The sequence below is a fragment of the Microtus pennsylvanicus genome, chromosome 3, assembly GCF_037038515.1.
Source record: "Microtus pennsylvanicus isolate mMicPen1 chromosome 3, mMicPen1.hap1, whole genome shotgun sequence".
Lineage (NCBI taxonomy): Eukaryota > Metazoa > Chordata > Mammalia > Rodentia > Cricetidae > Microtus > Microtus pennsylvanicus.
In genome coordinates, this window is record NC_134581.1 from 55009227 (window position 1) to 55035167 (window position 25941).

General features: G+C 51.1%; 1 protein-coding gene across 1 annotated transcript; it reads left to right on the top strand.

Annotated features, from left to right (window-relative positions):
• The first annotated feature begins 19 nt into the window (after positions 1–19).
• Plekho2 (pleckstrin homology domain containing O2) lies at positions 20–25153 on the top strand. Its single transcript, XM_075965452.1, has 6 exons — positions 20–135; positions 6334–6483; positions 15215–15331; positions 18800–18904; positions 20753–20851; positions 22411–25153. Exons 1-6 carry the CDS (start codon positions 124–126, stop codon positions 23410–23412), a joined length of 1485 nt encoding a protein of 494 aa, XP_075821567.1. The 5' UTR covers positions 20–123; the 3' UTR covers positions 23413–25153.
• The last annotated feature ends 788 nt before the right edge of the window (positions 25154–25941 follow it).

Genomic DNA, 25941 nt, shown 5'->3' on the forward strand with positions numbered 1-25941 from the left:
TCGGGCGGCCGGCGGGACAGAAAACAGCGAGCCGCCGCCCGGCTGCGCATAGATGGAGCTAGCGGAGCCCGCGCGGCGCGGGCAGCAGTAAGCGGCTAAACGGCCGGACCTCACAGACTCGCCATGGAGGAGGAGGTGAGGGCTGGGCCAGACGGAGCAGGGTGCTGGCCTGGGGTCCTGCCCGCTCTACTTGCACGGGTCTCTACCTACTCTTTCCCTTCCTTCCTTCAGGCAGAGCCTGGACCGATGGGGTAGGGACGGGGTGGAGGTCTAGTCCTGCATCTCGCCGACAGCATCGTCCGTTATGTTTTGGGCTTTTCTCATCAACTGGCAACAGTGCCTGTCATGATTCCCATTGGATTGGAGGGGAGACTGAGGCCCTGGGGAGTTGGGTGACTTGCTGAAAGTAGATTGGGTTGCTGTGCCTGAATCCCGTTACACCCTTTCTTGACTTCTTGCCTGCCAAGACTCCTGAGGAGTCAGACTGCTTATGCTTATGTGTGTGTTAGGGGAGGAAAGTTCTTAGCGGTCCTAGGTCACTGTCTCAAGGAATGAGACTGTAATGGAGCCTGGTGGCAGGGCCGAAGAAATTGCTTTTGTCTTCCATGTGTAAATCTCTCAAAAGTCCTCACTGCTTTTGCCCTTGTCTATCTGAGGATGTTAGTTGAAGGGTCAGGCCAGCTACCTCCCTCAGAAGCAAGGGCTGCATCAGCCATGCCCCTTGAGATGCCTCTGTCTCTGCTCTCTCAGCGGTCCCGTTATCCAAGGTTCCAATACACAGCAGTCACCTGCTGCATGCTCATGAAATGAGTAAAAAGAAGACTTTCTTATCCTTTGAAGGGTGGGGAAGAATGATGAAGCTTTCCCCTCCGGAGCCACCCTGCCAGCTGGGGTGCCTTCAGTGAGCTCAGCTGCCTGCGTTCCTGTCAGTGTCCCCTTGCGTATTTCCCGGAGCAGCAAGGCTCTGTTCCCTGTAGGCTGGACCCTGAGTTTGTGTGGGATGGTAGATAAGTCACTTCCCCTCTCAGTCTGTGTTTCCTCTTCTATAAAACATAGGGCCTAACCTCCTCCCCTAGACCTGACGGTTTGATTGTGGTCCCTGAACTCAGAGTGGGTCCAGGTAAGGGGCAAAAGCAGGCCCCTGTTTTGCTGTGGTTTCTCTTGCTGTTACGGGTGGGGCTGCTGCCTGCCCCTCCGTTCCCCTCCTGCAATGGCTGTGCTCTCTGTCCAAGGCCCCTCCCCTGTTCCCAGAGGATGTGTGGGTCAGGATTACTCCATCTCCTGATCTGCTCTGGTCCCCAGTCGAAGGAAGTCCTCCTGGGGCTTCCTGGGCTCAGCACTGCCCTGTGCTCTCTCTGGTTCAGAACTGCTACCATTGCTGCTTTCTGGTTCCAGATACCAAAAACTCCTGACTATCCGGCTCATTAACATCTTGCCCGTGCTATTTCCCTGTCCAACCCCATGTCTCATCCACAGAGTCGGGAGCTCTCTGTGCCTGTCCTCTCTTTGGTACCCCTGACTCTTGTTGCTTCCTACTTAACAGTTTTCCCTTGTTTCCCCATGCCTGTGTCCATGCTTCTCTTAAATGCCTCTTAATTATGGCCACTGACCCTCAGGCCACCTTTCCACCTCACCTTCACATAGCTGCTTCCCGCCCTCGTGCTTTGCACTTCCTGGGTCCCAGGACCCTGGGGCCAAGCCTCCCTTGGCCTCTGTGTAGGATGTAGGATGGTGGTCCCTGTCAGACTGAGGCTTGGAGAAGTGCTGGGTTGGGCTCTAGCATCTGACTCTCTGTGCTTTCTGGTCTTCAACTGTAAAATGAGAAGGGAAGGGGAATCCAGAAATCTGATAATGTGTGTGCAAAAGCTTTGAAAACCAAAAATATCAGTGGAGGTGTTGCTGCTGGCCCTGGAGTAAGGTTAGAAACCTTAGCTCTCGGCCTCCCTGGTTCTTCCCCATTGCCCACCCCAAACCACCCCTTTCCTGGCTCCAGACTGCCCACTTGCCCTGACCATTACTGAGACAGGCGTGGCAGCATCTTGTCGCAGGTTTTATGACACTGGGCCAGCCTCTCACGCTTTCTGCTGTGCTTTGTCTCTTCTGTAGCAAAAGGATTGAGAATATGAAGTGTTTTTTTTTTAATCTTTTTATTTTATATGCATGGGTGTTTTGCATGCAAGTGAACCACTTGCATGGCTGGTGCCTCTGGAGGCCGTAAGAGGACACCAGATATCCTGGAACTGGAGTTAAAGATGTTTGTGAGCTGCCATGTAGGTGTCAGGAATCGAACCCAGGTCCTCTGGAAGAGCAGCCAGTGCTCTTAATTCTGAGCCACGTCTCTAGAGCCACGAGAGTGGGAAGTCTTTGATGCCTTTTTGCCTTTTACTTCTCCTCGTACACCTGCCTTCTGAAAGAATTTCTGTATCAATCCCAGGCCGTTGTTGCAGCAGAAGGCTAGGATGGGGGACTCCCTCAGGGTAAGTGCCATGAGTTTCCTCACAGACAAGTGCTTCCTCAAGCAGGAGGTAGCCACCCATCCTCCTAAAGCTTCCCTCAGGCAGGCTGTGTATTGTCTTTATTAACCTAGATGATTCCTTAGGGCAGGGGCTGTATTTTTTCCTTTTTCCATATGCTTCATTCTAGGCCTCTGATAGAATAGATCCTTAATTTTTTTTTTTTTTTTTTTTAGTTTGAGACAGGGTCTCACTATGTCGTCCTGGTTGGTGGCATAGTATTCCCTATACAGACCAAGGTGGTCTTGAACTCAGAGATCCTCCTGTCTTTGCGTCCTAAGTGCTGGGCTTAAAGACATTTGCCATCATGCTTGTCTTGGACTCGGGTTTAGTCATCACAAGCTGCCTGCCATGTGCCATGCCAACAAGGTTTCTTTTGTCTGTTGTATCTTTACTGTAGCTTTTTGTGTCTCTCTTTCCTACTCAGGGTCAAGGCAACCTGTCTCTTTTTCCTCCTTGCTTTTTGAAAGAATAGCCCTGATACACTCCCATGTCAGGCCTAGGAAGCCAGACTGATGCCGTGGGGTACGTCAGGAGTTGCTTGCAGAAGGCAGGAGAAGGCCTGCTGAGGATGGCTGGGAGGGGAACAGAAACAGTGGTCAGCTGGTCAGTAAGAAGAGAGGAGCTGGAGAGACTGGGCTGAACAAGACAAAACCTCCCCTGTGAACCCTGCCAAGGGGAGGGGCGCCATGTTAAAACTTACTGGGGTGTAGCCAGACCCCTGGTGGGAGGAGGTCTAAGGAGGCAGGGAGGGAGTTTGGTGGAGGGTGGAGGCAAGTAGGACCCTGGCATTTAGCCAGGCCTCCCATAGGATGGCTGGGCTTTGCCTCACACCATCTGCAAACCCTCAACTGTTCCCTTCCCTAACCTCCTCTAACCCTCCTGCCCAGTCCATACTGTCCCCACCCACCTTACAGACCTTGCACTGGTTTCCCTAGCTCATCTAGTCTTGGTATTCACTAGGCACTCTGGTGTGCATTCCCTGTCCGGAGGTGACAGCAATCAAAGCCTAGGTTCTAACCTTGGCCCCCAGAGCTTCCAGCTGATGTGAAGTTTTACGTAGCAGACAGTGGAGGAGGCAGATAGAGGAGATCGCAGGGGCGTGAGATCTCTTTTAAAGGGTGGGTGGTGGGTTGTGCTCCCTGGAATCAGAAGAAAAACTTGGAACTCAGAGATGGGCGATGTGAACAGCAGCTTCCACAGTCCCCACAACCTTGTTCAGGAGACACTGAGAGCTCAGGGCCCAAGGGGTGGCCAGCAGTGCTGGCATGCTGATAGGTGTGTGTGTGTGTGTGTGTGTGTGTGTGCTCGCACGTGCGCACATAGGGATTCCCACTCTGTAATTCTCTTCCAGTCCTGGACCTTGTGGCAGCCTGCCTGGGTCACTGAGAGACTTAGGTCCCTGGACATCCCCCAGCCTGTGAGAGCATGCTGTGAGCAGTGGCTCAGGAGAATTAGGTACATGGCTGAATGGGAGAATCTCCCATTATTGTCCAGGGGCCCTGAAGTCTCTTCCTCCTTCCCCTGGCAGGGTGGCTACTGTCAGCCTCCTCACTTCCTCATTCCTGCATCCGGGAAGATCATTTGGAACCAGCCCACTTCCCCATTTCTCTTGCCGTGCACCAAGTTAGAAGACTAGAAGGGATATCCCACATTCCTGGAGGTGTGGGACGGGCAGATATAGCTCAGCTCTCGTTCTAAATTGAGAACCAGATCTAGAGAGAGGTCCCTGAGACTCAAAGGTGGGGGGGCTGGCAATGTTGGGCAGAACAACAGTAACAAGAGTGACAGCTGCCAGTTACTAAGCTCAAGGTATGCTAGGACGTGTGTCTTGTTCTCATTTAGTAACAAACGTGTATCCAGCCCTTAACTGTGTGCCAGGCACTGTCCAAGAACAGCAGTAAACAAAACAAAGTCCCCTGTCTTCATGGAATCCTATTTTCTATATTGTCCTAGTCAAAAGGCAGAAAAACAAATGGATTCCTATTTATACAGGAACTGTTAGCATCTCTGCTCCCCAGGTGAGCAAACCGAGACAGAAAGAAGTGGCATCATTTGCGCCATCTCTTTCTGGTCTGTGGGACGTGGGCTCCAAAGCCCACACTCCCAGTGAAGCAGAATGTGTGAAGTTCCAGGAGGAAGGACTATAGAGAGACACTGGCTGGAGCCTCTCTGCCATAACACAGAAGCCAGGCCCTGCCCAGCTCCTGACAGCTCACCACACTTCTATCTGCCTGGGCTTGTCCTTCCAAAGACATCTGTGGCCACAGGGTATCTCTGGGGAGAGGCGTGCCTTTCAATGGGGCCCTTTTTGGAGCTCTATGTAAATTATAACGTAGTTGAAATTAGTCGGTGTTGATTTCCTTCTAGTGTCCTCTCGATTCTGATGCACTCTTGATCCTTTCTCTGCCAGCCTTTCGCACACTCAGTACCTCAGGAACCTCTAAGTTTAGCACAGTGGTTAGAAATAGGGTATATTTAACTTTTTATTTTTACAAATAGAACTTTGGCGTTCATTAGGTATCAGAGAACAAGATTAAGTGCTTAGGACTCAGGGGTGAATCTGACCCCATCGGGTAGACATGTAGACATCTGTGTTCCTGTGTACCTAGCACCCAGCCATCTGAGCAGGTTGTGAATGGGACATGACAGACCCTGAGACTACCGTGTAGCTACCTTCTACAGAATGATTTGAACTTAACACCAGCCTGTGACCAAAGAGACAGTTCCCAGAGTCTTCATCAGAGGAAGTAGCCACCCCACAGTCCTACCCTGGCATGGGCACGAGAATTAAGGAGTCCCCTGCTTCAGGGCAGGAAGCTGTATTGGAGTCTCTCGAAAGTCAGGAAGGTATATCTATATCTATATCTATCTATCTATCTATCTATCTATCTACATATATATATATATATATATATATATATATATATATATATATATATAGAGAGAGAGAGAGAGAGAGAGAGAAAGTGCCTTACACTGACTGGTCCTCCTGTCCTTCTAGGTCTGTCTTAAACATCCTCTATTTCAGGATGTCTTTCTGGGCCACCAGGTCCCCAGTATCCTCTTACATACCAGTGCCTGCTTGTGGCCTTTTCTTTTTTATTGCATGTGTGTGTGTGTGTGTGTGTGTGTGTTTGTGTGTGTGCATGTGTGCACGCATATGAAAATCAGAAGCTTGTGAGAGTTGGTTCTCTTTTTCCACCATGTGGGTTCTGGGGATCGAACTCGGGTCACTAGGTTTGGTGACAAGCACCTTTACTCGCTGAGCCATCTCCCCTGCCCCTTCATAGCACTTTACGCTAGTTAATGTGTGCGTTCCTGGGCATTTGCTTGTTTAGCTGCTCCATCTCCCCACTGTGTACTCGATGAAGGAAGGTTGTATCGCTTTTGTTCTCTCCCCAGTGACATGTGACATTATATGGGCTCAATACATTTGTTCACCAGTTTAATAAACACAGGGAGACACAGGAGTGGGAAGAAAATGAGTTCAGAGAGACCTGCTTTGGATTTTGGTTCTGTCTCTCTAGCCACATGATCTGAATTTCAGTTTGCTGTGACTGTGGGTAACAGTGCTACCATATTGGAGAGCAGTTATAAAAGTTAGGTGAAGCTATGCGTGACATGCACAGTACAGGGCTCACGTGTAAGGTGGTGGCTATTACTACCGCTGTTTTTTCTGATATCTGCCTGGAGGGTTCCTGGGGAAACTTCACATAGTAGTGATGTACCCAACACTAGATGCATCCCCCATGTGATCTGTGGACCATATGGCTTCATGGCAGCAGCCCTCATGATGTGTCCTGGTCCTGTCTTACAGAGTATGAAGGAGGGGAGCGAGAAGCCTCGTGGAGCACGGACAGCAGACAAGGCTGGCTGGATCAAGAAGAGCAGTGGAGGGCTCCTGGGTTTATGGAAAGACCGCTACCTGCTCCTCTGCCAAGCCCAGCTGCTGGTCTACGAGAATGAGGTGAGGGCTTGCTTGACCCTGACAGCAGAGACAGAGCGAGGCAGGCAGGCCAGCAGGAGGACCCTAAGACTGGGGCCGGAAGACTCGTTCCGTTTTGCTTTTTGATTTGGTTGCTTTTGTGTCTGGTTTGAGACAGGGTCTTACTATGTAGACCAGGCTGGCTGGCTAAAAAGTCATAGAAATGCATCTGCCTCTGCCTCCGGGTGCTAGAGTTAGAGGCGTGTGCTGCCCACACTGACCCCACTTCACCGCTGACATGCTGTGTCACCCTGGGCAAGCCTCTTATCTCCTTTGGGTCTCTGTGTGTATTATGGGGGTGATACTTCAAACTTAGAGTTCCTCAGTGAGGAGTCTGTGGCCCTCTGTGCATGTTGTACTGAGTCTCCTCAACTACCTACCTATACACTGGAGCTTCCTGGGTTTGGCCAAAGTTTCATAGAAGCATTTAAAAAAAAAAAACTGAAGATGTTTCAGTTAGCATTGGCACGAAAAATGTTAATTAACCCTTAATCTTCATACCTTTTTTAAAATATAATTTTTATTTTATGTGTATGAGCATTTTCATTTATGTGTATATGTGTACCTTGTGTACAGTGCTGAGGGAGGCCAGAAGAGGCCTTCAGATTCTCTGGAACTGAAATTGCAGATGCTTGTGATATAGGTGCTGGAAACCAAAACTGGGTCCTTTGTGAGACCAGCAGTGTTAACTGCTGAGCCATCTAACCAGGCCCCCATTGATTGATTGAAAAAAAGCTCTCACCTTTCAGCTGGCTTGGAACACTCTATGTAGACGAAGCTGGCTTCACAGAGATCTACCTGCTTCTGCCTTCTGAGTGCTGGCCTCAAACTCATAGAGATCCACCTGCCTCTTCCTCCTGAGTGCTGGGATTAAAAGTATGCACCACCACCATCCAGATGAAAAACTTTAAAATGTTAAATAAACGACAGGAGTGATAATGAACACCTTTAATCCCGGCACTCACAGAGGCGGGGGTTTATCTGTGAGTTGGAGACCAGCCTGGTCTATATAGAGAGTTCCAGGACAGCCAGGACGACATAGAGAGACCCTGTCTCAAAAACAACAAAGGAAAGGACACACAAATAAAATGTTAAATACTCCTTGCCGCCTCCAACAGCAGATGTCGCCTGAAGGGCTTTCCAGTTGGAATTGGTACTAGAAACTTGCACTGAGGCTTGGAGTCCTTTTTCCGACTTTGTAACTGCCTGGCTGTTCCAAAGGCTGAAAAGCTGCAGCCTTCCTCTCCTCTAACACTGAGCTAACAGTTGATACTTATTAAACATTTATTTCTTTATACATTTACATGTGCACAACACGTGTGTACGCGTAAGTGTTCATCTGTGAGGGCTTGTATTGTCAAGGCACACATATGGAAGTTGGAAGACGGCCTTGGGTGTCAGTCTCACCTTCTGCATACTCAAGGCTAGCTGGACCACAGCCTCCTGGGGATTTTCCTGTCTCTGTGTCCCATCTCATGGCAGAAATGCTGGGGTTACACTCAGATTCTCATCCCCTTTCCTAGGCTTAAGATTTGGACAACCTAAGAATACTAAAATTGACAGCCTTACACCTATAATCCCAGCAAAACAGGAGGACTGCCCTAAATTCGAGGCTAGTCTAGATTATAGTGTGAGACCCTGTCTCAAAACAAAAGCTAAAATTATTAATTAAGGAAGCATCAGAGATGCTGTTACACAAAGACTCGAAGGAAAGGTGGCTATGCTTCTTGGTGCTGGGGTTGAGGCTACAGAGGCCCATTGGCTGAGAACGGGGCGATACTGTATGTCTTCATAGATTCTGTGAGGATAGAAGGAGCCTGCATCTTACCTATCAGCCTCTCTCAGGCCCTTTAAGGCAGTTTCACACATCCCTAAGTGCCCTGGGCCACGAAAGCACAAGTAGCCTGATCTAAGGGTTTCAAGGAGTGCCTTTGAAAAGCTTCCTGTCAGCCACACGCCTTTAGTCCCAGCACTCGGGAGGCAGAGGCAGGCCATCTCTGTGAGTCTGAGGCCAGGCTGTTCTATAGAATGAATTCCAGAGCTACACAGAGGAAACCCTGTCTCCAAAAAAGAAAGAAAGAAAAGAAAAACACCTTGCATGTCCTGCTGAGTCCCCAGGAGTCTGGATGACGGAGGAGCCGTGGGAGAACAGTAAGGAATGACGATGAGCAGACAGCCTCCCAGATGTTCCGCACTTACCGAATTAGGATGTGCCACAGCTGGGAAAGTGGCAGACGAGGGATATTTTTATTAGAAGAAGCAAGGGGGGGGGAGAGGATGGTTGATATGTTTTTTTCCAGTGCCAGCTGCTACAGGAGCTGAGTGACAGGCTCTCGGCTGTCAGCCCGTCAGGCGCTGCCATACTTGTCCTAGACTGCCTTTCCACATCTGGCCACAGCTGGGAAGCGGGCAGGGTTTCACATTCCCTAAAGATGAAAAATCCAAATCATACTTTAAAAAAAAAATCACTATGAAAAACTTAAATGTGATTCCAAGAACTTAGCACCCAGGGATGGAGCTTGGCTCAGGAGAAGGAATTGAGAAATGCTTATTAGTTCAATTCCTCTTTCTGATGTAAGGAACTAGGCGAGTGCAGACGGCTCTTGGCTGCTTCTCTGCTGTCAGAGGCTGATGTTCCAAAACTGTTGCCCCCGCCCAGTGCCTCCTGCTTTATCCTCTCTGAACTGCAGAAGGCCCTGGATGATTCAGCACTTCAGTGTTGAGTTGTCCCAAGCCAGGCAGCCTTGGGTTGCTGGGTAGTGAAGACAGAGTGAATTTGTTCCTAAGAAGAGGGTGCATTTGGGCTGGTAGTTGTCCACTGGGGAGCCTGGGTAGGTGTGGGTGTGGAACTGTTGCTGGAGCTTCTCCTGGATGCCAAGGTCTTACTCTAGGCTGGGCACCATTCTGGCAAACTGGTACTGTGTGTGTGTGTGCTTTTAAAGGCAGGGTTTTGTGTGACCCCACCTGGCCTTGAACTAGCTAAGGATGTCCTTGAATTTTTAATTCTCTAGCCTCTACCTCCCAAGTGCTGGGATTATAGGTGTGTGCACAGTGCTGGCTAATTGTGTCAACCTGACAGGCTGGAGTCACTTTGAAAGAGGGACTCTCTGCTGAGAAAGTGCCACCACCACACTAGCCTATGGGCAAGCCTGGGCTTCATTTTCTTGCTTGATTATTGATGTGGGTGGTGCCACCCTTGGACTAGGTCCTGGGTGCAGGCTGAGCAAGCCATGGGGAGCAAGCCAGTAAGCAGCATCCTCCATGGCTTCCATTAGCTCCTACACCCAGATTCCTGTTCCTGCTCTGGCTTCCCTGGATGATGGACTTCAGGTTGTAAAATGAAACGAACCCTTTCTTCCCCAAGCTGCTTTGGGTCATGGTGTCTATCACATGATAAACTAAGACAACTGCCAAGACTGACGACCTAAACTCGATCCCAGAACCCACATGGTAGAAGGAGGGAAGTGATCCCCCATCCAGTTGTTGTCAGCCATTAAGACAGCCACCATGCCTGGGTTGTGTGGTGCTGAGGAAGAAACCCAGGACTTTGTATATTCGAGACAAGTGTTCTAGCACCCTATAGAGCTATAGAGCTATAGCTACAACCCCTGTATTCCTCTCTTGAGAGCTACTTCATGTGGAGTGCCGCTGGGGAGCATATGGAGACAGACACACAGAGACTAGGAGAGAGCCAGGCAAGGGTGAGATAGAACTGTGATCTTCTGTGTCGAGGCTCAGCCTTCCTGGCATCTAGCCTGGTAATTGGCAAGTGCTTTATAGGTGTCTGCATGCCCCCCGTAGTGGGTAAGACACAAGAGCACTAAGATTTGGGGGATCATGGCAGGTTATTAGGGGAGATTCCCAGAATAGAAGAATTTTTCTGGTCTGTATGTGTCATGGAAGAACCTGAACAGGATTAAGGATCAGGGCTTAAAAAGAGATACGTGGAAGCAAAAATGGGAATGACACGTGATGGCGCCTGGGCAGAGTGAGCAGGCTTTCCCCCTGAGAGGCTGAGGAGAAAACATGTCAGCCATGTGAGCTCAGCAGGGCGGTGGTGGTGCACGCCTTTAATCGTAGCACTAGGGAGGTAGAGGCAGGAGGATCTCTGTGAGTTCGAGGCCAGCCTGGTCTACAAGAGCTAGTTCCAGGGCTATTACACAGAGAAACCCTGTCTTGAAAAACCAAAAAAGAAAAGTACTGAGGTCTGAGCCTCACCCTAACATTGATCTGAGTTATCTGGGTGTGGGAGTTCTTATAAAAGTCCTTTTGCCTTTTCATTTACTTACTTACTTACTTGTGGTGTGGAGGGACATATGCCATACTGTTATTGTGGCAATCAGAGGACAGCTTGAGGGATCACTTCTCTCCTTTCACCATGTGGGTTGTGCGGATTGAACCCAAGGGTATCAAGTCTGGCAGTAAGAACATTCATCTACCATCTTAGTCAGGGTTTCTATTGCTGCACCGAAACACCATGACCGAAAAGCAAGTTGGGGAGGAAAGGGTTTTTATCAGGCTTATACTTCAGCATTGCTGAAGGAAGTCAGGCCAAGAACTCAAACAGGGCAGGAATCTGGAGGCAGTAGCTGATGTAGAAGCCGTGGAAGGGAGCTGCTTACTGGCTGACTTCCCATAGCTTGCTCAGCCTGCTTTCTTATAGAACCCAGGACCAGCAGCCAAGGGACAGCACCACCCATCATGGGCTGGGTCCAACCCCATTGATCACTAAATGAGAAAATGCCTTAGAGCTGCACCTCATGGAAGCATTTCCCCAACTGAGGCTCCCTCCTCTCTGATGACTCTAGTTTGTGTCAAGTTGACACACAAAACCAGCCAGTACACCTACTTAGCCATCTTGCTAATGTGTGTGTTTATGTGTGTATACATGCATATACATATATATATAATTTATTATATATGCCACCACCATACCCAATATTTGTGTGTGTGTGTAGTGTGTCCCCACTACATTTAACTAGGGTTACTTACATGGCCATAAGTAGAGGGTCATTTACTTAAGCAAGGGTATGTTAACAATGATTACACCACCAGGAAAAAGACTTCTTTCTCAGCAATCATTGGCTGGCTGCCCTAGCCCCTCAGGGCTGAGTGGGGGCTCATGCTCCCCTCCCCACCCATGACAGAATGTTGGTGGAGTCTTATAAAGGTAGCCACTGCTGCTATGAACGGATGGTTGCAACAGTCGGACGTGTCCAGGAGACAGTGTTCCACAGCTCTCCTCCCTACCCTCTGGCTCTCACATTCTTTCCACCCCCATTTCCATGATGCTCTCTGCTCCTTAAAGGGATTGATGGAGATGTCCTGTTTAGGGTTGAGCACTCAACAGTTAGTCATTCTTGAAACACTGATCAGTTTTGACTCTCTGCATTAAAGTTCGTCGGTGTAAATAGAAATTCTCCGGCCAAGGCTGAGAGCAGCACTAATCTATGGATTATAAACATATATTTAAAAGGCATTAGGGAAGCAATAGTAGTAAGTTCCCAGCTAGGACCTCTCCAACATGGTCTTTGACCAGGCATTTTTTATTCTATTCTATTTTATTTTTTGTTGTTATTGTTTTAAGATTTATTTTGTGAGGCGGCAGTGGCGCATGCCTTTAGTTCTAGCACTTTGGAGGCAGAGGCAGGAGGATCTGTGAATTTGGGGCCAGCCTGGTCTACAGAGTGAGTTTCTAGGACAGTTAGGGCTGCACAGAGAAACCCTGTCTCAAGAGAGAGAGAGAGGAGAGAGAGAGAGAGAGAGAGAGAGAGAGAGAGAGAGAGAGAAGTTAATTTTATTTCATGTGCTTGGATGTTTTGCCTACATGTGTATATGTGCACCACAGTCATGCCTGGTGTCTTTGAAGGTCATAGCCTCCCTGGAATTATGGATAGTTATGAAACACCATGTGGATGCTAGGAACTGAACTCAAGCAACTGCAAGAGCAACAATTGCTCTTAACCTCTGAGCCACCTCTCTAGAGCACGATAGGTTAATAATAGCAGCCAAGAATTCTCTTCTGTAGGGCAAGCCTCAGATCTGGTCAGAGAGAAGCTGGCTGTACCCGTAGCAGTTGTGACTCTGTTGCACCAACGAGCGCATCTTGCCAGACTGATGGATTTGTCACTTGCAGGTTTCTAGCTGGGAAAGACCATTGATGACTGTTTTCTCCCAGCAGTCTGCATAACACCTTCCAGCACAATGGAAAGTAGCCAGCTGGGAGGCAGCCTCCTGCTTAGTTCCATGATTTCTCTGTCCTGTGGCCAAAGTGTGCAGTGCCTTTAGCAGATTTGGACGTTATTAAAAGCCTCAAGGCTGCTGGGACTGAATATGTCTGGCATAAAGAAAGAGTTCTCAGGGGTTTGCTTACACCAGGGTCACCTGGAGTGATGGTTAAAATTCACATTATCCCCAGCACTTGGGAAGCAGAGGCAAGTGGATCTTTGTGAGTTTGAGGCCAGCCTGGTCTGCAGAGCAAGTTCCAGGACATCCAGGGCTATACAGAGAGAGAAACCCTGTCTTGAAAAAAAAAAAAACAAACAAACACACAAACAAATTCACATTTTCAGCCCATGCTTTCCAAGTTTATGATTGGATCAGAAGGTACCCACAAAGCTGCATCTCTAGCAAGTTATCAAGTGGCATTGGATGCGTTGGTCAGTGCTTTTGTAGTTGCTTGCATGACCCTGGCACTAAGTGATGGGGCCCTCAAAGGCTGAGAGCACTAGATCCTACACTGGAGGGCCACTGGCACAGAGCAACCAAAGAAGCATCAATCAAGCTGGCTGGTGGTGGCGCACGCCTCTAATCCCAGCACTTGGGAGGCAAAGGCAGGTGGGTCTCTGTGAGTTTGAAGTCAGCGTGGTCTACAAATTGAGCTCCAGGACAGCCAGGGCTGTACAGAGAAACCTTGTATCAAAAGAAAAAAAGAAGAAGAAGAAGCATCATTCATGCAGCCATGTGTGGATGTGTGTGGTGTACACTTTCAATCCCATTACTTAGGAGGCAGAGGCAGGTGGATCTCTGTGAGTTTAAAGCCAGCCTGGTCTACACAGCAAATTCACGGCCATCCAGAGCGCTCGCTCTCTCTCTCTCTCTCTCTCTCTCTCTCTCTCTCTCTCTCTCTCTCTCTCTCTCTCTCTTTCTGTGTGTGTATACATACACACACGGCCTGCTTCTGCTCCCCAGGAAGTTGTACCAACTGGGTCACCTCCAGAAGAGGAACCAGTTAACCACTATTAAGGGAGAGCTTATTATAGGCAGCTTGCCCGAGAGGTATCCTATGCCCAAAATCTTCTAGTGTCAGGGCTGGCAGGCAGGAAGTTTAGAAGGCAGCCTGGTGTTGTGTGACAAAAATTTTCCTGGGGAAACAAAACAGTCATCCAGTCAGCCCAGATAGGAAACCCATGGCAGACAAAATACAGACACCACCAAAGTCCAGCTTGGTGAACCAATGAGTTTTATTGGAGTTACTTACAGGAACATGGGTTCGAGGTCACTTACAGGAGCAGAAATGACTCAGAGACAGCTGCATCACCACAGCCCACCCAGCATGGGCGACCGATCACAAAAGCTGGGAACTTGGAGCTCACTGCACAGCAGCAGCATAGTGGGTTGGAGAGCGTCCTCCTTGGGTGCCTCAGTTGGCCCAAACCTCTCCCAGGTAGCTTTTCTTTGCAGCTCAGTTTGTCTGGGTCTTTGCAGCTGGGCTCTGCTTACCATGGTAGGGAAGGGGCTTTCTGAACCCAGTCATCTTCAGGGAGATCTTGAAGCCTTTTTGTTGTTGCTGCTGCTGTTTACCTCCCTGCTTGAGCTGCTCCACGGAAGGATGGAATGTTTCGGTCTTGGATGAGTCAGTCACAGGACAACTAGCCAGTGGCGGAGACCAGGCACTGTTTGGCCACTGGCCTACATAGTGATGAGGCCGAAGTGACAGGCTGGTGGAGGGGGGGTGTTCTTACGCTCCTGCCCTCTCTGTTGTGTGCGGCCTTCAGCCTGGGGTGAGAGGCCCCTCCCTCTAGCTAGCAATCAGAATGGGAAGATGTTAAGTGAGGGAGCAGGTTGGCTCCGGATCACTGGGCTGAAGTCAGGGCATGTGAGCCCACGTGTGTCTGGTTCACATTCTTCATGGGAAGCTCTCACCGTGTTTCATGTCATCTTGGATTCTTCTAGGCTGCCTCTTCCACACATCTCTGTCTGGCCACTGTGCCTGCACAGACCCCCAGGCATCCTTTTCTAAACCTCCCTAGCTTCTCCTATTTTTGCCTCTCGTTTTAGGACCACTAGACCCAATCTTTAGGCACAAACCCACCCCTTACTGTGTATCCCACTTCTTTGTGTGTGTGTCTTTGTGTGTGTGTTTTGTTTTTTCGAGAAAAGGTTTCTCTATGAAACAGTCCTGGTTGTCCTGGAACTCAGGCTGGCCTCGAATTCACAGAGATCCGCCTGCCTCTGCCTCCCAAAAGCTGGGATTAAAGACATGCACCACCACCACTTGGCTGTATTCGCTTCTTAATCTGCATGGTGAACTTTATGGACATGTGCCGCCGGCACATGCTGGCGCTGTTTCCTTGCCAGGGTTTGAATAACACATCTTGGTGATGCAGTGTTCCTGCCCAGTAGGATCAGAGTCTGGAATGTATATTCAGTGACTGAGGTTCTCAGAGGATCTGGCTCTCATCTCAATTCTTTGGCCTCTCTCCCTCTCCAGGACGAGCAGAAGTGTGTCGAGACGGTGGAACTCGGAAGCTATGAGAAGTGCCAGGACCTTCGTGCCGTCCTCAAGCGGAAGCACCGCTTTATCCTGCTGCGATCCCCCGGGAACAAGGTATGGGCAATCCTGAAGGCTGCCTCCCTGCCAGTCTAGGATCTGCCTGGGAAGATTAGCGGATTAGCCTGGGGAAGAAGGCAGCCTGCAGGTTCCGTTAGGGGGGCTGAGACTTACACTTCTGTGGTCCCTGCGGTCCTGGATGCTGGAAGAGATCACAGTGCTCGTTCCTCATTAGTCTGACGGGGTCAGGTTTATGGTGTCCTGAAGGTCAAGGTTCATTTAATGCCTGTTGTTTAGGGTACTTTGAGGACGAGAGAATGGTCTTTCAGGCCTTGTAAGCCCTTTCTTGTCCTGGAGTCCTGCTGTCCCCCTGAGCAGAGTATGCGCTGTTTGAGAGGTGCAAAGTACACACAGGTCGGCACTGTTGTCTGTCCATGCATGCGCACTTCCTCATGCGCGGATACCACTTAGCCATGTCAGGACCACTGTGTGCGTGTCTTCTGCCGATGTGGGGTGACAGGAGGTTTTGTCTCTTGTCACCTGCTTTGCTCGCTCTGGGACTCAGCCAGTGCTGTGCGCTAGGTGGGTCACCCAGCAGTAGGACCCCTTCAGAGGAGCCCGTCCATCCATACAGCAGCTTCTCAGCTTCTGTGGTAACAGCCTTGCTCCACCCATGACCCTTCCAAGAGTTGAGGCTGGTTCTGGGGGATGGGAACAGGACAGTTTGGGAGATGGACTGGAGCCAGCAGTGCTAGCTGTGGAGACGAAGATACAACCAGACTCCTGCTCAAGGGCCCTTGACCCTCATCATTCCGCACTAGAGTGGGGCTCCCCAGAGGCCGTGCACATCCTCCTCCTTTGCCTGCTTTTCCCATCGCCCTGGGTGTTCCCCAACTTCCTTGTGGCCTCTAGCTGGCCAGGAGGTCACGTGACCCTGGCTGTCTGGTCCTGAGGCTGCCTTTTTTTCCTTTCTAATCAAATAAACAAAGACTCCAGTGTCTTGTGTGCCCCACTCCCCCTGCTGCTTCATCCCCACGCCCCTGTCCATGAGGTCACAGACAGCGGCTGCCAGGAAGCAGGGTGGCCACTGCTGGGCCTTGCTGCCCTGCTGATCTCGGCCAGCTTGGCCCTTTCCTCTTTCCGGCCTCCTCTTCCCCTCCCCCCTTTTCCTATCTGCCATTCTGCCCTTCCCCCTTTCCCAGGCCTTGGCTGCCTGTTCTGCAGCCGTTCTTATTAGCATGGCTTCTCCTGCTAGAGCCTGTGTTGTTAGAGCTTCTTCAGGGGGCTTGTGGCATGGAGCTGTAGCCTGAGCCCACCAGGCATAGCTGCTTGGAGTCCATTCTGGTTGTCCCTGTGACAGTCATCCCTGTGGTATGCAGCGCTCACTGAGACAGGATCACACTGTACTTTACGGTAGAACTGGATCCCCAGACATGGTGTTCTTTCGTCCCTGTGAGTCCATTGGCCAGCACAGTAGGTTTTTCCTGAGGCCACATCTCTCCGAGGGAACCGTGGCTGGCGGACTGGGCCAGTGGAGAAGGGGCAACTGAGTCTAGTAGTTTTGTCCTCAGCCCTTTGAGGCCAGAGTTACAAAGAGAGAACTCAGCGCCTGACTGTTCCTTACTCCACTCCTGCGGCTGCTGACTTTCAGTGTGTGTTTCTCAACTCTGAGATGCCAGTCTGTACCAGGGAGGGGACCCCATAAACTCTGAACCCCTAACAGGTATGACAGCAGGGGTCAGAAGGGCTGCCTAGACCCCTGGCACCTCACAGGACTGAGTGGCCTTTGAAGTCCCGGTATGCCCTGTGGCCCCTGCCTGAGACCCTGCAGCCCTGAAGGCTGGGGTGAGAGGAAGCTGCCAGGGTGCCCTAGGGTTTTCTGACTTAACTGCAGATCTGCTGCTGGGATCTAATTTAGCCCGGTCATGCAAATGAGCATTTGGCTGTGGCCGGCTTGGAGGGGGGACCTAGGGTCCTGTATGAGGAGGAGGTGGTGCTGCCAGGAGGAAGTTATATAATGAGGATGCTGAGGGGGCCAGGCCAAGTGCACTGTACTGTGGTGTTACATAACTAACTGGCAGAGTGGCAGGAGGCGCTATCTAATACCAGGGCGGGGAATGGGCAAACTGGCCACACCAACAGAGAACTAGGGCGTCTTGAGGTCAGAGAGTAGGCAGCCGCCCAGAAACAGGGTGAGGGAGGAACCTAGGCCGGCTCATTCATGGGCTGTCTCGTTCACCTACTCTTACTGAACACCTACTGTGTGCCGGGCTTTAGTTATGATGTTTAACTCTTTCAGCATTGCTTTGTAGTAAACTGAGTTATCCCATTTCATGAATGAGAAAGTAAGACTGCCCAGGTGAAGGCTGGGTGCTATTCACACACCTTCTGGTCAGCTCCAGATCTAGTTCCTTCGGAACTTTCTTTTGAGACAGTCTCAGGTATTCAATCAAGCTGGCCTTGGATTTTTGATTCTCCTGCCTGTGCCTCTGCCTTCCAACGGCTGGGACTGCAGGCATGCACAGCCACACCTGGTTCGTGTGGTGCTGGGGACTGAAGCCAGGGCTTCAACCAATAACTAAGCGGCATCCCCAGCCCTAGATACATCTTTTTAAATAATTTTGTTACAGGGGAGGTGGCTCAGTGGTAAAGGGCTGACTGTGCTAACCTGAATACACCTGTAAAACCCATGTGGGTATGGTGCCCTGCCTGTGACCCCATTGCACGACAGGCAGAGACACGGAATCCCTAAAGTAAGCTGGCTAGCCAGAGCAGAAGCACTGGGGAGCTCCAGATTCTACCAGAGTCCCCGCAGCGAGTATAAGATCAAACACACAGACGGAATTTTTTTTTTTTTTAAAGACATGGCCTCACTACGTAGCCCCTGCCCCTGGCTGGCCTGGAACTCTATGTAGACCAGAGTGGCTTCAGACTCATAGAGACCCGCCTGTCTCTACCTCTTGAGTGCTGGGATAAATGACATGCACCTTCATTCCTGACCAAAGTTTCCTTAACTATTTTGAGTGAACTTTCAGAGGCACTAGCCTCACTCTTCAGGTGGTGCCATCACCGCCATCCTTCTTCAGAACACTTTTAAAACTCACGAAACTGCAACCAAATCCATTAAATACTGGCTCCCACTCTCTCTTCTCCAGTCCCTCACGGTCACCGGTCTACTTTCTGTCTTTGGTTGTTTTTTTTTTCTGGGTACTTCACAGGGGGAGGCAGTCAGTCTCGGACTTGTTCTTCACTTAGCATGATTTTATTTATGCATCTTATCCCCAGACAGAGCCTTATGAAGCAGGACGGTATCAGAATCCTTTCTGCAGGACGAGGCTGGTTGCCTCCACGCCTCCGGAAGCTGCCGGCTGGAGGGGGCCTCTCTCTTGATGCCGCCCCTCCCCACTTAAAGCCCGATGTCAGAACCGCTCTGGGTCACTCAGGCTTCCCTTTGGAATGGCTTCCTAAAGACCCCAAATGTGAGCCCTAAAAATATCTGCCATCCTCCCCACCTGTCTCTCACAGGTCAGTGACATCAAATTCCAGGCCCCCAGTGGAGAAGAGAAGGAATCCTGGATCAAAGCCCTCAACGAAGGGATCAACCGGGGCAAGAACAAGGCTTTTGATGAGGTATGGGGTGCGGTGCTCTGGAGGGTTCTTTGTTCTCTGACCCTTCAGTTTAGGAGAAACCTGTCCCCACCCCCCTCCTCATTCCACACTGCCCCTCAGCTCCATCATGGCTACAAACACTGGGGCTACTTCATTTAATCTCAAAGCCCTTCAACGTGAGTGGTAGTGTCCAGTTTCTACCAAGGAAACTAAGGCATGAGTAAACAGGATTTGTTTGTTTGTTTCTTTGAGACAGAATGTTATCTTTTGCACTCTGGTTGTGAACTCACTGTGTAGCTAAGGATGACCTTGAACTTCTGGTTCTTCGAGTGCTAGGATTACAGGTGTACCACCCAGCCTGGTTTTCTGAGGTGCTGGAGACTAAGCCAGGACTTCCTGTATGCTAGACAAGCGCTCCACCAGCTGAGCCACATTCCCAGCCCTTAATGGTTCATTTTAAACTGAAAAGCATGTGGACTGCGAGCATAATTGTGGTAGAGCATCTGCACAGGGTCTTGGGCTGGATCACCCAAGAAAGGGAATGTACGCAGTGGGTGGGATTTAACTGGCTGCACAGTCTGTCTGTCCTTCCAGTCCAGCCTCACTGGGTAAACAGTGGCAGCTCCAAGGCTGAGGGCTGGGGTGAGCTTAGAGCCCATGAACACCTTCCTTTTCTTTTCTTTCTTTTTTTTTTTTTGTTGGTTTTTTTTGTTGTTTGTTTGTTTGTTTTGAGACAGGTTTCTCTGTATAGCGTGGACTGTCTTGAAACTCTATAGACCAGGCTAGCCTTGAACACAGAGATCTGCCTGCCTCTGCCTCCTGAGTGCTGGGATTAAAGGAGTGTGCCACCACTGCCTAGCCTGTGAGCTCCTTCTTCAGTTGGCCCATGGACCTGAGCTGGGCAGGGTTTCCCTGTTTGTCTGCAATGACCTTCATTCCTGAGGCCCCTGTGCTGTGCATTGCCATAGGGTAATGGTGGTTTAAAAAGTTAGGCTTGTGCTAGGCGGTGGTAGCAGATCTCTGTGAGTTCAAGGCCAGCCTGGTCTTCAGAGCAAGTTCCAAGACAGGCTCAAAAGCCACACAGAGAAACTGTCTCAAAAAACGAAAAAGCAAACAAACAAATTTGGATAGCAGAAGACGAGACTTGAGAGCCGCCTCCTTGCCCTGCCCCAGCTTGTGAGTCCTGTGTGTTCACCCGCGTCACTGTATCACACCCAGCCTTTCGCTGTATGGAAAAAGTGACTCTATATGGGAGAAGGGATGGTGGGCCACATCATGGATGGTAAAGTAGCCACAGAAGCCATGACCTCACAGGTCTCTGGCAGTTTTGGCAGGTTCCCTCTGTTCCTCAGTGGAATAAGAGTCCTGCTCCCTCCCAGGAACAGGCAGTTCCGGCATTCAGAGTCCAGACCTCCCATGTGATGGGCCCACCTTTCCTGACTCAGGGAAGAGAGGCTGCCTTTTACACAGCCAGACCCAGCCATAGAGGCCGTCCCCTTTCCTGGCCTAGGCATGGGTTAGGAGAGTAAGAGAGGTCAGGGCAAGACTTTGATGCATGCTAGGTCCCAGAGGGTCCTGATCTGGCCTCCCCTCTTGTCCCAGCTGAGCCCCCGAGCAGTCTTGGGGCTGCTTAGGAATGTATCTGCTAGACTGAGCTGAAGGAAAGCTGTGGAGAATGAGAACTGTCACACTCAGCAGAGGGAACACCGGTGACAGGGTGGACACAGAGAGGAGTGGAGGTCACAGTAGGGAGACACATATGGGCAGTGAGGATGCTGAGTGCAGACCCTGACTCTGAGTCTGGGCAGTGAGTGTTTCCTGTCTTCCCAAGACCTGGCAGGGACTCAGCTGCTTCTAACTCCTTCCCAGGTAAAAGTAGATCAGACCTGTGCCCTCGAGCATGTGACACGGAACCGGGTTCGTGGGGGTCAACGGCGCCGGCCACCAACAAGAATCCACTTAAAGGAGGTAAGGCCTTCACTTGGTTTGAATAATGGGAGGTCAGCGGACCTGGGATTCCAGGTCCTTAGGGTGGCAATCGACACTCAGGGCTAACCTGGAGTTGGGGCTTGCTAAGTGGTATGTGCTTAGGAAGGACAACAGAGATGTTTGGGCCCTTTTCCAACTATGGTTCACACAGTGAACTTGGACAGAGGAAACAGGCTTGAGAAGCTAGTCCCTGTGACTTAGAGGTCGTCTTCCAGCAGGAGGGTAGGCCTGTTCCCATTAGCTATGACTAGTTCAGTAGAGGGACAGATCCAGGAGACTGGGGCAGGAGGGACCATGGAGGAGTAGTTACAGTTGAAGCTGGCACCAGGTTAGTTGATGGGTGGGAGTGAGAGGGACCCTTGGAGGAGTTAGTAGGAGCTAAGGCACCCGGCTTAATAATTGAGGCTGTGCTGCAGGGCTCTGTTGGTTTGGGGGTTAGACTGGACGTGAAGTGGGAGGAGCTATGGAGGCCTAGATGCAGGAGTTGGGGATATGATTGAAGAAATGTTTCGGAGATCTCTCTGAGATCCTTAGGGTGGATTTGGGTCGAAGGAGGGAGAAATGAAGGGAGAAGGATTCCAGGCTCTGTCAGGGGTTGAAGAGGAAGAGAAAGGGATTGGTAATACACAGTGGGAAACAAGCGATGTCACAGGCCCAGATACAGGTGATTTGGGAAAAGGTCTGGGCAAGGGGAAGTGGTAAGGAGTAGCCTCGACAGTAGAACTGTCGGGGAGAGACTTTAAAGGCCAGGAAAAAATGCTCAGCAAATAAGACACTTAAGGCTATCAGCAATGGCTGCCGCGGGAGAGAAGGCTTTTGACAAGGAGAGGGCTGGTAGCCAGTACAGAGGTCGTCAGGAAACACTAGTAGAAGCAAGTGGACTTGGGTGGCTTAGGATTTGGGGACATCAGCACAGGACCAGGCAGCTGCAGGAGCAAGGGAAGAACTGAGGGGAAAGAAAGTGGCCATGTGTGCAGAATATTTTCACAGAGAAGGAGTCAGGTTAGGGCTGCCAGGTACAGCTGCAGGGGGCCCCCAAAACAGAGAACCACAGGCCGGAAGGACACAGGGTCCTTGGAAGATTTGTTCTGTAGTGAGATAGCTTGCTCTTATCTGTCAGCTGAGAGAAGAGTCGCAGAGAGAAAGGAATGGCAAGCCAGGAGAGGGTGTGCAGGAGGTTGAACCCAGCCTTAGAGAAGAGACTCTGAGAATTTAGGGAGGGCCCTGCCTCAGTAGTGATCCCAAGTGTTGGCCATACCGCATGGTGAGTGCAAAAGTGTGTGAGAGTCCTAGCCTGGACTCCACCCTCCCCACTCAAGCGCACTGGCTTCCTGCTCAGCCCAACTTTGTGACCTCTGAAGCTCCCTGGAAGGTCCCTGTACTGTGAGGAAGGTCCCAGAATCAGGCCAGGTCAAGGGCAGAAAGGCTGGATAGAGCTCTCTAGGCAAGTAGAAGTAGGTGGAGTAAACAATTTGGGGGAGCCTGTATCTGACCCAGTGGCCATCCAAGATGACACCTGGATACCACCCTCACACCAGGTAGCCAGTGCGGCTTCTGACGGGCTTTTGCGCCTGGACCTCGATGTTCCGGACAGTGGACCACCAGTGTTTGCTCCTGTCAGTGAAGCAGATGAAACTCAGCCCCAGGAGCCACCCCGGGCTCTCATGCCTCCTGCCAAGCCCTCCCCGGTACCCGAGACTTCCAGCGCTGATGACAGTATGGGGACTCCTGCAGGAGAGAGAGCCCCGACTCCTGTCTCAGCAGGCCCCGAGGCCAATCCTGAGAGTCCAGAAGATGCGGAGACCCCAGCAGAGGAGGACAGTGACTTTAAGAGGCTCCCTAACAGCACATTGTCTGAGAAACTGAAGGTGAGCTGGGAGAACCCCAGTCCAGAGGAGTCTTCTGCTCTTGAGAGTGCCCAGCTGCCCAAGGTGCTCTCCTCGGAGACTCCAGAGACTGCCCCCAGGGAGAGCAAAAAACCCCCTGCACCCCCTCCCAAGATCCTTTCAGAGAAGATGAAGGCCTGTATTAGTGGGGTGGATGCTTCTGGTCCATCCCAGAGTTCTGAGGCCCCTGAGACCACTGCTTCAGGCCCAACACAGGTCTCTGTGAATGGCATGGATGACGGTCCTAAGTCTGCAATGGGCACCCCTGGAACTGCTCCACAGGAGACAAGAGCAGCCCCAGCACACCCCTCCTGGGGCTTGCCATCCCAGTTTCATCCTCGCTCCTCTTCCCTTGGGGACCTACTCAGAGACGGGCCTCGGCATGCACAGCTGCCCAAGGAAAAGTTGTATCGGGCCCAGCTGGAAGTGAAGGTGGCCTCGAAACAGACAGAGCAGTTGCTGAACCAGGTGCTGGGCAGCGAACCACAACCTGTATGTGCTGAGTCCTTGCTCAGCCAGGCTGTGGAGCAGCTGAGGCAGGCTACCCAGGTTCTGCAGGAAATGAGGGATTTGGGAGAGCTGAACCAAGAAGCGCCTGGGCTAGCACAGAAACGGAAGGAGCTGGTGACCCTCTACAGGAGAAGTGCACCCTAGGCCTGCCAAGCCTGAGGCACAAGCTCACCTACACGCACGTCACTGCCTAGCCTTGCTAAGAAATGAGCTACAGCACAGACTGTGGACACATCATCGGAGCCGTCAAGTTTGGCCAGGCCTTGAAGCTCCTGATGTCCTTTCTACCCTACCCTGGCTAGTGGTGCCAGGTATCACCTGGGGCTACCTGGCCGGCTCCCTGTTCCGGCCTCTTTCCCAGGCTCTGGGCTTAGGATGGAGCACATACTCCTGTGGTCTTTGTGGTTGTTGCAAACTGCCTCAGGCCTTTGGCACCATGCTTGGAGTTTCCGGGATGGCATCATCTCGGTTCTCACCCCAATAGTTTACATTCCTGACTTCTGTGGAGAGCACAGCTGAGCTGCCTGAGGCTCCCATCTCCTGCTCATCAGGCAGCTTCCACCCAGCCACACCCACTTGGAGTAGCTATAGGGACCTTGGGTCCAGGCTGTAGGGTCATCTGTCAGCTGAGTGAAATCTGGCCCTTAGCTGGAGCCTAAAGAGGGGTAAGCGTCTGGGTGATGGAGCCATTTGCTCTGCAAACCGGATCTTTCCGGCAGTGTCCCTTCCCCTTTGGAGAGCTGTCATTAGATGGTCAGATCTCAAGGCTTTCAGGGGAGAAGAGGAACGCCAGCCTCCTGGTGCAGTCTCTGCTCCCAGGCCAGCTTCTATCCAGCCTTGCACAGTTCCGAAGATGAAAACCCTAGAGTGTGGCCTGTGTTACCATCGGAAAAACCTGTATGCAATTATCATTAATCAACCTTCACAGGCCTCTGCCCCCACCCCCGCCTCCTGTGCCTCCCAGATGGGATTTATCTGGGTCTCTGTGGTTCTTCCTCAGCTGAGACATGCTCTGATATCCACCCCCTTTCCTTCACATGCTGGAGTCTGTGACTACAACCCACCTCTCAGGCCCCTGGTGGGCTGCCCCTCCTTTCTTAATGAGAGGAGTGTTTTCTCCCCTCGCCTTCCTCCCTCCCTTCCCCATCGCCTCTGGCTCTGGGGGCTACCCTAGAGTTTTCAACCCACTGCGGCAGCCAGCAGGACTGAGGCTGGAGCCTGGGCTGGGGACGCTGGGGGAGGAGCCCTCACCTGGGATCTGCATGTGCACTTTTGTTTACTGGAAGAGAAGGGAGGGTCACAGCAGCCAGTGGCCTTTCCACTCACCCTGCTCCCAGCCACCAGTTGTGCCCACCGAGGCCTGCCGGCCTGTGCAGGCTGATGCCTTCATTTCTGTGCTGTCACTGCCTTGCTGTGGGTCGCAGTCAGTGGCAGAGCGAACAGCAATGTCTGGCTCCTGAGCCCCCCCCCCCCCACACTGTCAGCCTCAAGCCACACTCCTGGGGCTCCTATGCCAGCCTGCCTGTCCCTCCATCTCCTGTACAAGAACAAGAATGTCTTTAGGTGTCCAGTCCTGATTCCTTGCCATCGTCTTGAGAACAATCGCCTTCTACAGCAGCAAGAAGGCTGCTGGACTTCTGCCAAGTCACCTGCTTCCAGGAATTAGAGCCCCAGTCTGTACTGTCAAGTGATTAGTTGGGCAAGCAGTCCTGGGGTTACTACCTTAATGGCCAAATGCCACTGGCTCCCTTGCTGGAGGGGTGGGTTGGGGATGGGGACTGTTCAGGGCTGCCTCCCTGTCACTGCGGAAGGAGGCGTCCAGTGTCTTCTGCTTATCAACCATCTTTCTTGAAATTTGGCAATAAATCTCATTTTATGGAACTTCTCTGCCCCAAGCCTGTATGTTGGTATGGGAACGAGCACAGAGGCCGGCCCCCAGGGAGCAAGGGGCTTGTGGCAATTGATCAGGGGCACTAGCAGCCTTCCAAACTCAGTTCTGGAAAGGCAGTTGTCATGCTTTTATACACTTAAATATGTACTTTTTAAAAAGTCAATCTCAACTGGGTGGTGGTGGCTCACGCCTTTAATCCCAACACTCGGGAGGCAGAGGCAGGCAGATCTCTGAGTTCAAGACCAGCCTAGTCTACAGAGTGAGTTCTGGGATAGCCAGAGCTGTTACACAGAGAAACCCTGTCTTGAAAAAACCAAGATAGATAGATAGGTAGATAGATAGTTTAAATAAATAAGTCAAGTCAAACCTACTGTGTGTTTTGGAACATAAAGTGATAAACCACAGCAGACTTAAAGTCAGAATAATAGTTTTGTTATTTCTTTCTTTGAGGAAATAACAGATCTCACTTTGTAGCCCTGGCTATCCCAGAACTCGCTATATAGACCAGGCTGGCCTCAAACTCACAGAGATCTTTGTACCTCTGTCTCCCGGGTTCTGGGATCAAAGGAGTGTACCATTACATCAGTTCTTAATTTCACTTCTTTTTTTAGACAAAGTTCTATGCAGCTTTAGCTGGTCACAAATCACAACAGTCCTTCTACCTCCGCCCCCAGAGTGGTAGAGTTACATGTCTGTGCCGTGTGCCTGGCCTGTGCCGTCCTGCCTGGCCTGTGCCGTAGTTTCTCTTTTTAGTTTCCCTTAATTTGCAGTATTTCCTCAGC

Coding starts and splice junctions, on each gene's coding strand:
- Plekho2 (XM_075965452.1), top strand. Junction 6,484..15,214: donor TGCTGGTCTACGAGAATGAG/GTGAGGGCTTGC, acceptor CTCCCTCTCCAG/GACGAGCAGAAGTGTGTCGA. Junction 20,852..22,410: donor CAAGAATCCACTTAAAGGAG/GTAAGGCCTTCA, acceptor CCCTCACACCAG/GTAGCCAGTGCGGCTTCTGA.